This window comes from Rattus norvegicus, chromosome 1 (genome assembly GCF_021556685.1).
Source record: "Rattus norvegicus strain SHRSP/BbbUtx chromosome 1, alternate assembly SHRSP_T2T, whole genome shotgun sequence".
NCBI classification, from domain to species: Eukaryota; Metazoa; Chordata; class Mammalia; order Rodentia; family Muridae; genus Rattus; species Rattus norvegicus.
The window spans coordinates 7913562-7930703 of NC_141534.1; the positions used below are offsets into that span (position 1 = coordinate 7913562).

The 17142-nt window shown below is 40.5% G+C and overlaps 1 protein-coding gene across 13 annotated transcripts in view; it reads right to left on the reverse strand.

Annotated features, from left to right (window-relative positions):
• Utrn (utrophin) overlaps window positions 1-17142 on the reverse strand; it is a 502827-nt gene that overhangs the window by 29889 nt on the left and 455796 nt on the right. For all 13 annotated transcript variants that reach the window (XM_087636075.1, XM_087636021.1, XM_087636135.1 and 10 more), the window contains 2 exon segments: window positions 16370-16536; window positions 13300-13411 (listed from right to left, as the gene is read on the reverse strand). In XM_087636075.1, coding sequence (XP_087492201.1) covers window positions 13300-13411; window positions 16370-16536 — 279 coding nt within the window.

Consider the following 17142-nt stretch of genomic DNA (forward strand, 5'->3'; position numbering starts at 1 on the left):
ACTAATGTTTTAGAAAGCTTACTTGTAGATTTCTGAGTAAACTGATTTCCTACTACATAGTGATGGCCTTCCAGATGGCATGCTTTTAAGTGGGTTTAAGAAACTGAGGTCAGTGCTTAGCCTATGCTAGCTCCCCACAAGCTACCACACATTCTAGTTGGGAGAAATTTTAATCAATAATAAAGAAAGGGCAGTGGCAGGGGACATGAAAGGTGCATGCCCATAATCTCAGCACATACTAGAATGAGCTCAAGGGTACCCTGGGCTACCTGGGGATGCCCTACGAAAATTTCAAAAGAGTTGAGCAAGAAAACAAAGCAATCAAATGAACAAACCCTTCTAACCAGGAATGATGGCACATGTCCATAAATCTCAGGACTAGGAAGATAGAAGCGAGTGGAATAGGCATACAAGGCTAGCCTGGGCTACATGAAATTCTTTCTGGGAAAAAAAAAAGACAAAAGAGAGAGCCGGGGAGGGAAAGAAAGCAAAGAGCCACCCCAGATTCTGTTAGGAAAAGAGTCTAAGTTTCTCTACTTTATCGACCAAGTAGATAAACTATTGTTATACCCTGATTAAAATGTAATATGATATATAGTGTTTCAATTTCCTTAAGGATTTCAAAGTGACTGGTGTTTTATTTTGCTGTTTGTTTCTCTGTTTTGTTGAGACGGTCTCATTAGATAGCCCCGTAAATGCTAACTTGCTCAGGAGACCAGACTGCCTCTTAAGCGCTTAGACTAAGTTTCATGTGCTACCACCATACCTGGCAAGATGATAACCATTTACAAGTAAGATATGCTTAGAATTCTCGAAGCTAACTCTCTTATCTTATTCCATAAACTATCCTCTAAGCCTAGTTTTATACTACCAGCAATTCTAGCATTCATATTCAACACAGACAGAAGCTCTCATCCTGAAGATGAAGTTACATATTCCTATTATTAGCCAAGAGCTGAATTGCTACTCGGGTTGTACGTGAACTAGTTGGCTTCCAAACTTACCACTGAGTGGATTACATTCCCCTCTTTATAAAGAGACAGAGAAGTTATCTACATAACACAAACAGAACGATGAGTGTGTGAATGTATGTGCTAACTGGTCCCATTTTCTACCTTTTCTTTAGTGGCAAGTGACCCAGCATCATAGAGACTTGTTTACAAACTGAAGTGTTTCTGTCTTTGGTACTAGATAGGCATTTGTGATCCCTCTGCTCCTGTGCTTGCTCTTAACATAGGCAGTTAATATACAAGGAAATACCAATTGAGGAATGTGCTTCAACTTGTTTGGCTATGGGCAAGTGTTCATCTCTGAGTCCAGAGGACTTCAACTTATAACCCTGAGCTGAGGGAGTGAGAGAAAGGCCAAGCAACCAGGTTCCAAGCTCTACCCTCAACTCCCCAGCATTGTCCAGTATACACTGGTTATGAGTCACTCCTCCTTAAACAACCACAACACTATCTACATCCATCCAGAATGACCCCGCCACTCTTCAAAGACACTCTATGACTGCTACCCATGCCCAGGCTCTGACAGGTATTAATATAGCTTCTATCTCTGTGAGATTGTTTATTCTGGGTGTTTCATAGACAGACCTTCACATAGCATGTCTTCTGTGGCGTCTATGCTGTTCTGGCTTATCTATTCTGGGTACCTATGTAAACTCATATTTAAATAAAAAGAAAGAAACCACTCAAAGGGAGAAGTCCAATTCCACATTACACACTTTTTTTTATCAACTATATCCAGAACCTGGAAGTCCAGAGCCAATCTAATCAAGCAATAAAGAAACACCACTTCTCTATTCTTCACAGACAGAAACTCTAGCCTTGAAGATCCAGTTACATATTCATATTATTACCATTACCAAAAAACCAACAATCCCTGCTCACTTCCCCGACAGTTAAGGCATATACTGACGCTAGATTGTTTCTAACAGTGAACGTATATTATAATATAGTGCACACCACACGGAAACAGCGTGTTTTAATTTCTTCAGTAATTTTTATGTTCAGGGAATATATGTGCCATCCAAATTTATAATCTAAGGCTGTTATTTCACTGGCTCCATAAACTTTATCGCAACACCAAAGGAGATATGAAAACTGACTTCTCATGGCCATGGGAGATGACCTTCAGTGTAACAGAACGTAATTCTGCAGTTGGAATAGAGCCAAGGAAATGAATTAAGCCTAATATTTTGCATTGGAAATGGTAAAGCGTTGACGTCGACTTGGTCTAATTAGCCACCTAATGGCAGTTCCTAGCAGCTCTCTGTTTTATAGTGCTAATGCAACGCTTTGGCAAAGAGAAGCCCACCACCTAGGATAATGGAAGCCATCACTGCCATCAAAGTCAACTCTCACTGCACATTAGGTGCAGCGCTTTGTTGTTTAAAAGCAGACAGCTGTTGCTATTACGGCAGGAAGAATGGAATGGAAAAGAACTTACTGGAAATTACCGCACAATGAGTCAAACTGTTAAATGCCACATGTACTTCTTGGAACATTAGGTCTTTTTTTTTTTCTTTCATTTTGTTGAAAATAGCTTCTTTTCTCTCATAACATATCCTGATTACAGTTTCCCCTCCCTCTACTTCTCCCAGTTCCTTCCCTCCTCTCCTCCTATCCAGATCCACTCCCTTTTTGTCTCTCATTAGAAAGGAGCAGTCTTCTAAAAGATAATATTAAAATATAAAATATAAAATATTGAAAGATAAAACAAAACTATCCCATGGTAGTTGGACAGGAGAAGCACCTCAATGGTTGAATTCTGCTCAACGGCAGCCCACCATGTTTCCTACAGACTATGTGATGTCTTTGGAGGAACTACAGCTCCCAAACACCTTTGCTTCTTTCTTTTTCCCCAACATGGTGATAATCTTACAGGTCCTGTGGCTAGTGTTGGCCTGTCACCATCCAGTTTTATTAGAGGGCTTTCTTGGTCCAGGATTTTATTGTAAATATTGGCTCTGTGGATTTCTGGGGTTTTTTTGCTAACTAACTGCCATGTTAACTTTTAGGTAACCAACAAAGAAGAGGAAACAGCAAACACAAAGAAAACAAGGTAGCCTGAAGCCACAAGCCACTATCTCCCTCTAAGTCCCTTTAGACTGATACCTGTAAGAACTCACATGTAAAACATAGTTGCCCTCCATTTTTTTCTTTTTCTTTCAAAGCTAATGATAGCATGCCATTGTGAAAATATTGGGCATGGGAATACTCAAGAAACACCCCATTCTCCTGGAATAAAGTAGCAGCGACAGGATCAAAGCTTATTTAAGTAATGGGAACAGCTAGTTCTCCATTGACTTTCCATCATTGTGAATGAATGAATGAATGAATGAATGAATACAATATTGAAAGATATGCCCAATTACAAAGTCTACCACAGAACCAATCTAATCATTTAAGCCTCTACCAAACTCCTAAGGTATTGAATCCAAGTAACGACATTCCCAGGCCATGTTCTTACCAACTGTAGTATATATGTATATATGGTGGTATGTTTTACTTGCATGTATGTCTGTGTACCACACATATGAAGTGCTTGTATAGGGTAGAGGAGGAGGTAATATCCCCTAGGACTGAAGTTACAGACAGTGAGCAGCCATGTGAAAGCTAGGAATCAAATTTAAGTCCTCTATAAGACCAGCCAGTGCTCTTAACCACTAAATCATCACTCTAGCCCCCATCAAGAGTATTTTAAAATTCTCTCCAATGACTCCTTAATTGAGACCAAAACTAGTCACTTCAGGTGAAGTAGACTCTGAGATTATCTTTGGCTTCCATTGAATATCTATATATTAATGCACGCCCATGGATCCCTATGTGCCTGTTTCATGTTTTAAACTGCATTTCCTTAGCTTAACTATTGACTCCCTGCAAATGCATTGATGGATGACTGAGAGTCATTTCCTTCTCATTAATATGACTCACAAACAAAAAAAGCAAGGCCAAGGTGCAGAAGAGTCTAGAATTCAGAAATGCTAACCTCCATGTAATTTATTGGCAAGTGACTCCTTGAATAAATTACCCCTCTACTTCAGTTGAAGAACCACCAACTACGAATGCCAGAGAACCAGAAGGAGCCACGGAGAAACTGTTCACAGTGATGCCAAAAACCCCAGGGACAAAACCCAACTGCTAATTCCAGATTAACTAAGCCGAATAACAAAAAGAGCCGAAAACAAGCAAACCTACATCCAGTTTTTTACCTCCCAGTAATTTTAGCCGTAACTCAGGTAACAGTATTATCTACGTCCATAACAAACATGCCCAACATTAGATTCTCAACGACTAAATTCAAATATTAATAAGTTGTACAGAAGGGAATACAGAAGTGCAATGATGTAAGTCAAGGTAATATGAAAATGCAGAGTCACGTGATACACACACGAGGCAAATAAGGAAGTGTTGCCATGTGGACCATGTACAGACGCTGGGATTATTAAAGCACAGCGCACTCATTAGCAGGGTTTACGGTTTGAGGGCAGAGCTGAGGGACGCATGCCCACTTCTAAACGGACCATTTCAATATGGTAAGGCTTGGAGACACTCACGGGAATTTTTCTTTTTTAATGACAAAACTAACCCTGGGGTCTTCACCGATTTCAACAAGGTGAAATTAAGACATGCCTAAATTCTATAGCTTGGTTGAATCAGTAAGAGAAACTCAGAGCCAACTGAATCTTAATGGAGGGAAAAAGCCCAAGAAAGCTAAAAATTAAGTAACATTGACAGAATCACCACGAACAAGAATGGTAATGAGCCACGGATGTAAAGCAGAGCTTGCCGCAGTCTCATCTAAAGAGCTAATGGCTCATCTAAATGTACCGGGCTTGCTGGGAAAGCGACGTCAGGGAGATAAGAGCTGAAAAACACCACTTTGGGATCCTGAAGTCAGGGAAACAGCAAAGAGGCTGCCTTTTTAGCATATTGGCCGATATCCCAAAGTACATCTGAAGAAGCAGGCCTGCCAACACAAACCGTGCAGCCTGCACCAGGACGGAGTCAGCACTCTCCCACAGTTGATACTCACAGCCTTCCCAATGCAAGGATGCTGGCAGAAGGGAGGAGACAAGGCCACTGCTGCCAGTGGGTCCCCTTTTTACTCTTTTTATTTGATTTTCTTTTTACCTTTGCCAATACAATTCAAAAAGGCACAATTTAACTTAATTAGAAATACATTTTAACATAATATTTTGATTCTGTTGGTTTTAAAACCACAGATAATTATCCACCTATAAATTCACAGAAATGAGCATATTAACCTGACTGCAGTGAGGTAAGTATCTGGAGCCCAATCGTAATAGATCACCACATCCTCTATCCAAACGTCCAGCCGTAAGGAAGGAAGACCGCTTACGCTGTAAACTAACCCATGAGACAAAAATCAAGTATGAGCTCCCCAGCTGCTCTGTACTCTACAAGGACTTACCTGCAGTCCCCGTATTTCAATAAATTCTTTCTGCTACTGTTCTTGGTAAATTTATTTTAAACCTGTCCAGACCTCTTGTCTTTCACAGTGTATTTTGCATATCAAATATGCTGAGAGCTGTTTTAAAAAAATAACATTCGCTTTTTAATACAGAACCCTGGAAGTCTCTGTACTTTTGCTCGGTTGACTACAGAACCTGATGATGAAGCTACTGATGTGTTTCAGAAACACATTGCCATCACTGGACTTTTTACATACACAAACAACACACACACAATGTAGGTATTTGGAAACCTTAGCTGTATTGTCAATTCTGCAAAAAAGATTATCTCAGCTTACTGTGTTGGGTTGATAGCACTCAGAAATTCACAGCTAGGTATGAGTGCTTATTGTTTCTGTTTTGAGAAATAACACATTGTACTAAGCGTATGATCTTAGACGCACAGGCTTGATTAAACAAGGTACTTTCTAAGTAATGAAGACACAACCATGAACTTGCTTCAACACTACACTACCAATCTGTTCTACGTGACAATAATTTAGTAAGTCGTTTATCACAAAGAACCCAACCCCCTGTCTCCCACCTCAGTTCTTCCTAGTGAATACCAGTGTAACCACCAGTACAAACTAATTCTGTTCAATGACCTTCAACTGATCAAGATCAACTGTGAGTCAAGCCCAACAGTGAGAATCTGGACAAAGCTGAAGCATCTCCCAAACACCCTAGCCAGCCCTTCGTCTTCTGAAATCTGTATGTAGTGATACACAGTCTGGGTTTTTCCGTTCACTAACTGAGAGAGGCCACTGTCTCTCAGCACACGCACTGCCTCTGTCTGTCTACTCTCCCTGCTTAACCGCTGTGCACTTGACTTGCTCCCACAGATCCCCCTATAGCATGTTCATATCTCTTTCCATAAGTGAGTTCTAGTGCTGACAACAACAGAAAAGGGGGTTTCTACTCAATGGAGCTCAGTACATGTTCCCTCAAACAAGGCGTTAGAGAAAAACCAACAGAATCAGGAAGGTTAGTCTCTGATCTTCTCCCTCAAAGAAACCTGGTTCCCCATTTTGGCTCTACACATGCTGCTACCGTGAACATCGACAGCACAGTAAGTGGTACCTCTGAGACCTTGATGTTATTGTCTTTGGGTGTGTGTGTAGCAGTAGGCTCTCTAGATCACTTTGCAGTGATCTTTTACCTTCTTTAAAGGACTTCAGACTACTTTCTACGATGGCTGAACCAGTCATAGTATATTTTTAAATTTCAGCCTAGTGAGATGCACATGGTTTATAAGTGTGCGCAATTTCTAACTAGCAGTGAGCACTGAATAGGGTTATATGCTGAGGAGAACAGGAAGGGCTTATCTCTGCCAGGGTCAGTTCGAGTCACCAAGAGATAAGTAAGCGCTACCTTGGCACAAGAGCAGAGCTGAGGTTAACCGAAGGGTTGTTATCTACAGTTCGGCCACTGCTCAGGAGCTTTAGACAATGACAGCAGTTAAGGCCAAAGCTGTGAGAAGTCATTCTGGGGCTTCCCTCACTCTGGCTGAAGAAACCCTAATGCAGATGAAAGGGCTAGAGATGACAGAATGGGGTGAAGAAAACTTCATTTGTATCCACCACCCCCCTGGGGGAAAGAGGGGGCAGGAAGGCTTCAAAGAGTTCGGTTAACAAAGTTTTATTTTCCAAGTTATTTCTTTTAGAATGAAAAATGTTTTGAGTTCTAGCAAGGCCTAAGGTGTAGCTACATCCCTGACATTTAACCAGAATGGGATGTAGAGGGTTTTAGTAAGAGGCCATTTTAGAAAATGACAGGCTGTATCTGTGTGAAACCTTCTTAAGAAAGGCTTCAGTGGTGCATGGGTTATAGATGGTGAGGCTGAGGGGAACACTGGAAAGGAAGGAAAAGAAACCTCTTTTCTTCCTATTTTAAGATCACAGCTGAAGAGAGATTACACATACACATTTATTTAATACCAACTTTCTCTGAACTCTGAGGCTTTCATGAGGAAATGCAGACCCAGGAAAACGGGGAAGCCTATTTAGTTCAATGCTAAGGATTCAATGAGTGAAATGACTCAGATATACAAAGACAAATATTGCATGATTCCATTTATGCAAAGAATCTATAAAAAAAAAAGGAGTCAAGCTGATAGTGGAGAGGGTAGAACAATGATCCCCAAATCTGGAGAGAGGTTTAGAGATCAAAAGTCACTCAAACTGTTGGTCATAACCTGAGTGAGTCCCTGAGCTCCGTAGACAGCACTGTAGCTATAGTTAAGAGCTATGCTGGGTCTGGTAGGGCCGTTCTGTGGTTCTAGCCACTCAGAAGGCTGAGGCTGGAAGACAGCAAGTTCAAGGTCAATGTGAGCAATTTTGAAACCCTATTTCAAAATAAAAACGCCTTAAAAAAATCTGGGATGGAACTCAGAGGAAAAGGGGTTTCCTAGCATGTGGGGGAACCTGAGACTGGCCCCCAATAATGCCAATTCCAAAATCAAAACCCAGCCAAGCAAAAAAATGTTGTATAGATGAAATTGTAATTTTTTAAAAAGGAAGACTGTTGCATTCTCTAAATAACATGAATTATTTTTTTCTAATTCAAATTGAATTTTGTTTATTTATAGCAGCAATGTATTTAAGGGAGACTGAGTTTTCATTATGGAGGTAAATATTTTATTATTTAAATATGCTGGAAATTGTATCTGAAGGCAATAGTGTTTAAAGGTGGGATCCTTAAGGGTGGATTGCATCATAGATAATGGTATGGATGGATTCGATCACATGGCTATTTTTTAGCAGTGAAGATTCTTGCCCAGAATGCGTTTGGATCCCTCTCCTCTTTTTCACACATGAATTATCTTGCACTTTCATTTCCTACCATGAAATGATGCAAGAGAGCCCTGGCCCCATGTGATCCCTTCCAGCTTAGATTTCTTCACTTTTAGAAACATTAGCCAAGTAAGAGTCTGTTTATTACACATCACCTATGTGTAATGTTACACCAGCATGTAAGATTAAACTCGGTTGCTGTGTGTTCCCTGAAAGTCCATATATTACAGGCAATCTCCAGTATGTCCTTACAGAACTTGGCAGAAGCTTTTTGAAGGTGAGGCCTGTTTAGCAGCCAAGACACTGGCACAGTGATCTTTAAGGGATTGTGGGACACTGTCTCTGCCTCTTTTCTCTGCTCTCTGGCTAATGTTTACTGCATGCATCTACAATAACGTACTCTCCACCAGATGTCCAATACCTAGAGAAGGCTATGAGAAGTCTTCTACAAGTATCAGTTGAGCTATTTTGGGGAAGAGATGAGATGCGATAGAGAGAGAAAGGGGACACACACTAACTATAATCTAAGTCTTGCTATCACTTGATAATAAACTTCTGTTCAGCTGAATGAATTATTAAGGTGCAAATTTGGATTATAGAATAGGAACGGGTAGTAAGAGTTAAAAATAATTTCCTAGAAATGGAAAAATTCCACTCCATTTCCTCATGTAAATATTTTATTAGTAGTATCATAACATATATTCATGTATCAAGAAAGCTAATTCATACCCCATTAGTCTTCGTACATCTAAACACAAACAATGTGACAAGTAATAAGCTGATGGGTTGGCGAAACATTTGGGGAGTTAGGAGGGCTTAAAAGGAGGCTGACAAACTATACTTTTTCAGCAATAAACGCACTGAGAAAATAGTAAGATGTGACCTTGAAGGAGAAGGAGAGGAGCCAGTGATATGAATGGACCATTTTCTTTAACCAAAAATGAAGATGGGTTGTGAGAACTGCAAATAACATGGTGCTTGTGGAAAGGTCACAAACATTTAATGCACAGATATAATTCACTACCACTTTACGGGGAAAAAAAAAAAGCCCTAAGCACAGTTAAGCTCTCTTTTTAAGGCAGATGTTAAGGTAAAGATGGATGGACCCTAAATATAGTTGTTTATAAAGAAGACAGTAGAAAGGAAAAAGAAAAAGGAAGGATCTAAAGAATTTAGGGAAAAACATTGGAACTTAGCTCATACACGCATTAGTGGTCGCGAATGGGCTTCCATTGACCAGTGATTACTGAACATGCCTTGCTTGCAAACTGCTTAGAAATGTTAGAAATTAATTAGAGATTATTGTATTTAATGAGAATAAAAACGGTAATTCTACATCATGCCTCTAACCTTCCACTTAGCTTGATTTTCCCATTAATGCTAGATCTTTAGAATCAGCTCCCTAAATTGCTAGCTATTATCATGTAAATATTAAATTATACTTCTTCTTAATCCAAATCCCTTGTAAGGATCTGAAGAACATCACACAATCTGACACTATTTCATCAGTGGCCTTTGTTCTCGCAGTGTCCCCATCATTGGATAGAAGGCCTAGCCAGTGGAAGAGCTTCTATAACCAGAAGATCCCCAGCGTGGTTTAATGGTCCTTCATTGACATTTGGAAATTCATGATAACTTTTGAACAGGGGAACCCTATCTTTTCATTTTTCTCTGGGTACTTCAGTTTAGGACCCAGCGCTTTGTACTGTGCCTTGTTTGAAGGACAGGTTCCATTTTGGTTCTGTCCCTTCTACACTGGCTAGTTTTGTGTGTCAACTTCACACAAGCTGGAGTTATCACAGAAAAGGAGCCTCAGTTGTGGAAATGCCTCCATGAGACCCAGCTGTAAGGCATTTTCTCAACTAGTGATCAAGGGAGGAGGACCAGCCCATTGTGGGTGGTGCCATCCCTGGGCTGGTGGTCTTGGGTTCTATAAGAGAGCAGGCTGAGCAAGCCAGGGGAAGCAAGCCAGTAAGTAACATCCCTCCATGGCCTCTGCATCAGCTCCTGCTTCCTGACCTGCTTGAGTTCCAGTCCTGACTTCCTTTGGTGATGAACAGCAATGTGGAAGTGTGAGCTGAATAAACCCTTTCCTCCCCAACTTGCTTCTTGGTCATGATGTTTGTGTAGGAATAGGAACCCTGACTAAGACACCGTCCTGTCAGCCTCTTGCCCACCATCAGAGTGCTTTCTGGGACTTCTGCTTCTTCCTTCTGCAGTGCCCTATTACTCTACCCCATTCTGTACATGGTTGCTGAATCTCTCTTCCTTCAGGTTCAATCCAAAGGTTAGCTTCTCAAACTGGACCTGATTTCTTTTATCTAAAATGACTGCGTCCATTTCCTTATCCTGATTTTCAAATCTAATCACTGCACCCTTAATCATCTCATTTCTCTTTTTCCTTGTTCAATATCACATATTCTTCTTTCCTATACAGACAGCAGTAGGAGCAGTAAGAATCTTGTCTTTCTTAGACAACTGATAAACCATTAGAGTCGACTCTAGAGACAGATTTTCTCCTTGATCTAACTAAAGTTAGGGTTTCTAGTCTTCTAATCTATTGAATTTATGTCCTAGAAAAATAACACGTTCTCAGTCCAAATTGTTCCGTCCACCCCATCCCATCCTCTTTTAAAGGATTTGAACAGCCATTACTTGATTTCTGATAGCTCAAGGTTGCCAACTTCTACATCCACCAGCTGCACATAACAGCCTAAATACAAGTAGATACCTTATAGAAACTATGCCGGTCAAAAAATTTACTGTCTGCTCTAACCTGAAGCTGAAGATGAGCCCTTACCACTCCCAGAGGCCTTTTCACAAAGGACTGAGGAGTCTGAATCCTTGATGTGGCCCTCAAATGGATGGATGTGTGATCTCTTATAACTCAGGAGTCTCATTTTTGAGGACTTAGGAAGCCATTTCTCTGAAAGGAGATTATGAAGCAAGAAGGCAATGTCTCCCAATTTTTATGGAGATTTATCCTAACTTCTCTAACTGGAGAGACAGAGCTGGCCTCCAGCATCACACTGGCTGCCCTTTGTCACTTTTCTCCTGCCTTCTGCACAGCCGCTCCCTGTCCTCTATCTCTTTTCTTTTTTTTTTTCTTTTCTTTTTTTTTTTTTTTTCCGGAGCTGGGGACCGAACCCAGGGCCTTGCACTTGCGCTTGCTAGGCAAGCGCTCTACCACTGAGCTAAATCCCCAACCCCTGTCCTTCTCTATCTCAAGCCAGTACCCCCTTCTAACACGCTCAGATGTTTCTGTGCACTATACTATGTGTACAGACATACGCCTCCCATCTACATGTGGATTCTACTGATGAAACTGAACATACCACTTCAACTAGTGGCCAGCTTTGATAATCATTCGAGACACGTAGTAAGAATTCAGCATTAGTTGGGTTAGTAAATAAATTAATAACTGTAATAAATGATACTTCCCCGGCTTCCTTGGGAGCAATAGTTTCCTAGTTAATGTTCGGCATCAAGATTATTTCATTCATTATAATTCAGCAACATTTTCTAGAAATTTCCTCTCCACATGAAAGAGTCTCTATTTACTTAAAATAAGACACTGAGAATAGGAGAATTATATGTGCATATTTTATAAGTACTGCTGCCTTTGTATAGATTTATGATCCAAAAAGTTACTTAATTCTCCAAACCAAAGAAAATATACAACTCCATAAATAAATTTTGGCACAGTTTGGAAGGAAACTAAGGAATAGCTATTGACAGAAAATGAGGATACTCTTCGGACAAAGCAGCTTTAGAGTAAAGGAACCACATTAACTGTGTCCAGTGCTAGGGGGCTACGGCAAAATGCAAACACTTGCAGATGTGACAATATCGTATGGTGGTGGAGACCTCATTTGGAATAGGACTCGGCATCAAGTATTTTGGCCACAAAGATTCTCATGTTCATTGACCTAGATCACTCACTTCTGGTCATTTGCTCAAAGGAAATATTATTTATATAACATATAAAATGCTACCTTCTCAGTGATGCTTTTAAATGCCACTTAAAGGAAACTAAAAACCCAAATTCAAAAGATAACTGGTCAGGTCAGCTATAGCAGTTCATTCAATTAATACTTTGTGCCGAGAAGCTACGTCTAAGGAAAAATGAGGGGAAGGATACAGCTATTCTCTACAAAGTCAAATGAAAAACTCCAGATGAAAAAAATTCTATTATTAGCAAGCAAGGTAGTGCACGTCTTCAATCCTGGCACTCAGAACGCAGACACAGGCGGGGCTCCGTAAGTTCAAGAGCATTAGCCATGCAGAGTTACATCCTGAGCTGAACACAATGTCTTTAAAAATATTAAGTAAAAATATGTACATACGTACCTTTTATAAAATTAGAACATGCTAAAATATTAGAAAGTAGTCTGTCCAGGTACTAAATGTATGGATGGCTTTTTAATTTCTCTATTTTTCATTTTTGATAATCTATAACTCTTTTTTTCAGAAAACATTCTTTAAAAGTTTAAGAGAGAAGCAGGGTTGTTTTCAGCAAATAGTTTCATTTTTGACATAGGTAAATCAGTATGAGTTCTTAAAATGCTTCCAAAAAGGTTAAGTTTAAAATAAAAACACAGATTTGAAATGCTAACCAAATATATTTGACGTAACATAGAATTTTTCTTAATTCAACACAGGAAGCACTTCAAAGGAAAGAAAACAACAAAATTTACAACCATAAATTCTTGAAGGATTAAAAAAAAAGTTGAGTAAAGAGTTCATTGGTAAAAGTGTCATTACTAGCTAGGTAGCAGTGGTGCACTCCTTTAATGCCAGCACTAGGGAGGCAGAGGTAGGTAGAGCTGTGAGTTCAAGGCCAGCTTGGTCTATAAAATGAGTTCTGGGACAGCCAGTGATACACAGAGAAACCCTTCTCGCAAAACTAAACCAACCAACTAACCAGCCAGCCAACCAACCAACCAACCAACCAAATAAATAAATAAAAAAAAAATGAGATTTAAAAGCCAGCGATATAACTGGTGAGTTGACTCGAAAGGTACTCACTGGTATACAGTATTCCACCATTGGGTAATGTAATTTGTGGCCCTTGGCTGTTCTTCCGGAAAAGAAGCAGCTCTGGCAGACGTCATAGTTGAAATGCTTTAGGCTCCTGTACCTGCGATGGAGAAAAGAACAGGCATCACTCGGGCTACTTAACCCAAACCTGCTCCTTGGTAACAAGCTTCACGGTAAGGGAGCCAAGGGAGCATCTGCCACAGAGGCAGGACTTCCTCTCAGTGTCAGTTTTGAAGTGAGCATTCATCTCCCCAACGGTAGGAGAGGAATTTAAGTTTTGGAACTCATTTATTCATTAAACAGGATCCTAGGTTGTGGAGGAAGGTAGAGGCCTTGCTCCTAAGTTAGGGTTTTATAAGTTTTTTTATTTGTTTATTTTTATTACTGAGAATTAGATGCAGGCATGCAATGAAAGTTGACAACCAGGTGCAGATGCATCTAAGAATCTGAAAACACGTGAGAGCGCACGCACGCATGTCTACACAGGATGAAAAGTCTAGTGCCAATGTCAGAAGACCCTGCATGATATCTGAATGTGGACAGAAAATGATAGAGAACGGTTATGATGAATTTGACACACATCATTTTAAAATATCAACAAGACCACTCATAAGAAATAAATATAAAAGTGAATATAAAATTCCTTCACAAGAGCACTGGTTTTTTTACCTTAAGCATGTTTAAGTTGTGTTTAAAATAGTTATTAGGAAAACAAGCAGAGAGAGAGACGGGGGGGGAGCACAAGAAATACCCTATAACCAGGAACAAGTTAAGTAAGACCCTGATCATTACACAGTCTTGAACGAAATAATATTTTAAGTCTCTCATAGAAAGTAACACTGTGCACTGATGTCTACTTGCAGAAACGACACTCTTAAGTCTTAAATGTCTATGGAGTCTGAAAGGAAAACACTTCCTAAATCTTTTACTCCGTTAGGATGACTGGGGGAACTAAGAAACATATATTATAGCTGTATCTATAGAGGGACATTTTAAATGCCAAGACTAGCAGAGTCAAATAGAAAGACTCTGTGAGGGTGATGTGAGGCTAATATACACTATCAAGTGATGAGGAGCATTTAAAATGACATGCAAAACTGTTTGCAAGTTATCTGGACAATCTATTTATACCAGCTTCTTTATGGTCCTGTTTGATACATCACTTATCCTAATACCTTTTGAGCTATTGTTATAGCTTGACAAACATGACAGGCATTGTCTCTCCTTAGTGGACTCTTCTTTAGTGCAACTCTTCCTTTTCTTCACCATGGAGAAACTCTTGTTCTCGTCAGCATATTTTAGCCATGCCCGTTGCTAAAAATACCGTTTCTCGGTCTTGCTTGCTGATGGTGGTAAGCAAAGCAATCCAGGATGAAGTCTTGGGCGAGGGTTCCCCTTGGGATTTTAAGGGACGGACTCAATGGGAAGAAGGGCACATCTTTTCCCTCCCTTTGAAAGGAGGAAGTGACATCCAGAGGAGCTAATTTGCTAGCAGGAGGTCAGTGTGAAAATTCAAGCATGGGGTGGGGATAACAGTCTTAGCATGTGATTTGCATTCTGTTCACATGAAAGGAGATGAAGCACGCCTGTCATTCTTGTTGCTATTGGTTGGCTGTGTGGAATCTTAAATGAAACAATTCTCACTTGGTAAACACCTTACAGATCTAAGATTTCACTAAAACTCAATGTGAGGGACTGGAGAGATGGTTCAGCAATTAAGAGCATTGACCATACTTCCAGAGGGCGCGGGTTTGATTCCCAGAACCCATGTGGTGACTAACAACCACCTGTAACTCTAGCTCTGAGAGATCCAACGCATCCTCTTCTGGCCACCATGGACACACACACACACACACACACACACACACACACACACACACACTCTCTCTCACATATATGCACCTACACATACAGACACATAAATAAAAAGAAATCTTACTTACCCACACTCCTCATGTCTCCATTTTATAGAAAAGTCCAATGATACTTATAAGGTCAGTGCATTATTGTTTTAGGCTGACCATTACTAATAATATGACCAGCAATAATGTTTAAAGCATATACTGCTCTATGTAGTAACTATAGACCCAGGAAAAGAATGTGGCACACTCATTCAAGAGGTAATGAAGGAACCAAGGTGAACAACTCTCATCCTGTGAAGACCGTGGTACAGATTCCTACACAGACACCCCTAAGGTCTTAAGTCAAGATCCTTGACACAATGCAAAAGCAAGATGGACTGAGTGCGGCAGACCTGGCTCAGCCAACTGTGAAGATCTAAGTTCAGATCCTTCAGATTTGGCCTAAAAATTCTGAGCCTTGTGGCATGCACCCGTAATCAGAGATAATCTGAATCCTGGGGAGGCAGAGACAGGAAAATGCCTGGAGCTTGCTGTCCAGCCTAGCTGAATCCAAGCTCCAGATCCAGAGAGAGAGAGTTCTGTATGAAAAACAAGATGAAGCATCATCAAGGAAGATGAACTGATAACTGATATCAACCTCTGGTCTCCATGCACGTGCACATATGTCTAGGCATATACATACACATACACATAGAGAAGAAGGTACAGGACGGAGAGAGAAAGAATAAACTTAATCAGCAGTATTAGTGAGCAGGTGAAATGTAGAACTGATCACAACCAACTTAGCACCCGGAACAGTAATCTGATGACTTCTTGGTTCAAATTTTACATATTGCTTTCACCTTACTAAGTTCGATCCCAAACGACTTGGAACGGCCAACAAATTGGCTCGACACTATATGCATCTGATCTACAAGGTAATTATCCCACGTGGACATTCCTATAACCTCAGTGAAAAGATATTTATGAAACTTTCTGAATCTGGACTAAAGTATTACGAATAACTACAAGAACCAAAAGAAGTTGGCGTATAGCTTGTGAGAAGGAATGGCACTTTAGAAAGTTGAAAGGAGCGTAAGTGTACTCTGGAGGGAAACCACCGAGCAAAGGTAAACGGGAAGGAAGGGCAAGCACACCACAGGCCGAACGAGGAGAGCACAAACCACCGGGCTCTGGTTTCTTTTAGTGCTTCTCACCTGAACCCAACGATCGGACATTCTTTGCAGATGTTGCATTTGGCCTGATGTTTTGCAGTCTCTGCAGCTGCCACACGGTGCAGAACCGGCAACCACACCATGGACTGTGGCTCCAACCGCATCCAGTCTATAAACTCCTTCACACTGATTTCTGGCTTGTTGTTATTCTGGGGGAGAAGACAGAAAGTGAAAAACAGCTCTTCAGTGAAGCATTGCTGCTGCAAATCCAAGTAAGAGAAAAGTCACGTGACTCCAGCTCAGCCAAGACCCAAATAGGTTCTTTAAGGTAAGAAAATTCTAGAAACTAAAATTAGAAAAATGCAGTGGGGAGGGGGAAGCAGCCATTGTCATATGGGGGGGTGTTAATTCCTTAGTATTCAAATTTTATTTTTTTATTTGTGGTTTTTTTTAATGTTCATACATACAGGTATACTTGCACATATGTTCCCATGCATGCAGAGGCCAATGGTCAACCTTTTATTCCCCAAGTACTGTCCATCTTGTGTTTGAGACAACATTTCTCGTTAGCGGGAAGTCATGGGTAGGTTAGATTAACTGGCCAATGAGCCTCAAGGATCCGCCTGACTCTGCCACATTGATGCTGGGATTACAAGATGTGCTGTGTGCCACCTGACTTAAGTGGGTCAAGGGGATACAATCTTAGATCCTCACCCTTACAAAGCAACCTTAACAACTGTGCCATCTCCCTAGCCTGTCAATGCTCAAATTTAAAAGAAAGAAGAAAACAAAACAAAGAAACAAACAAAAAACCC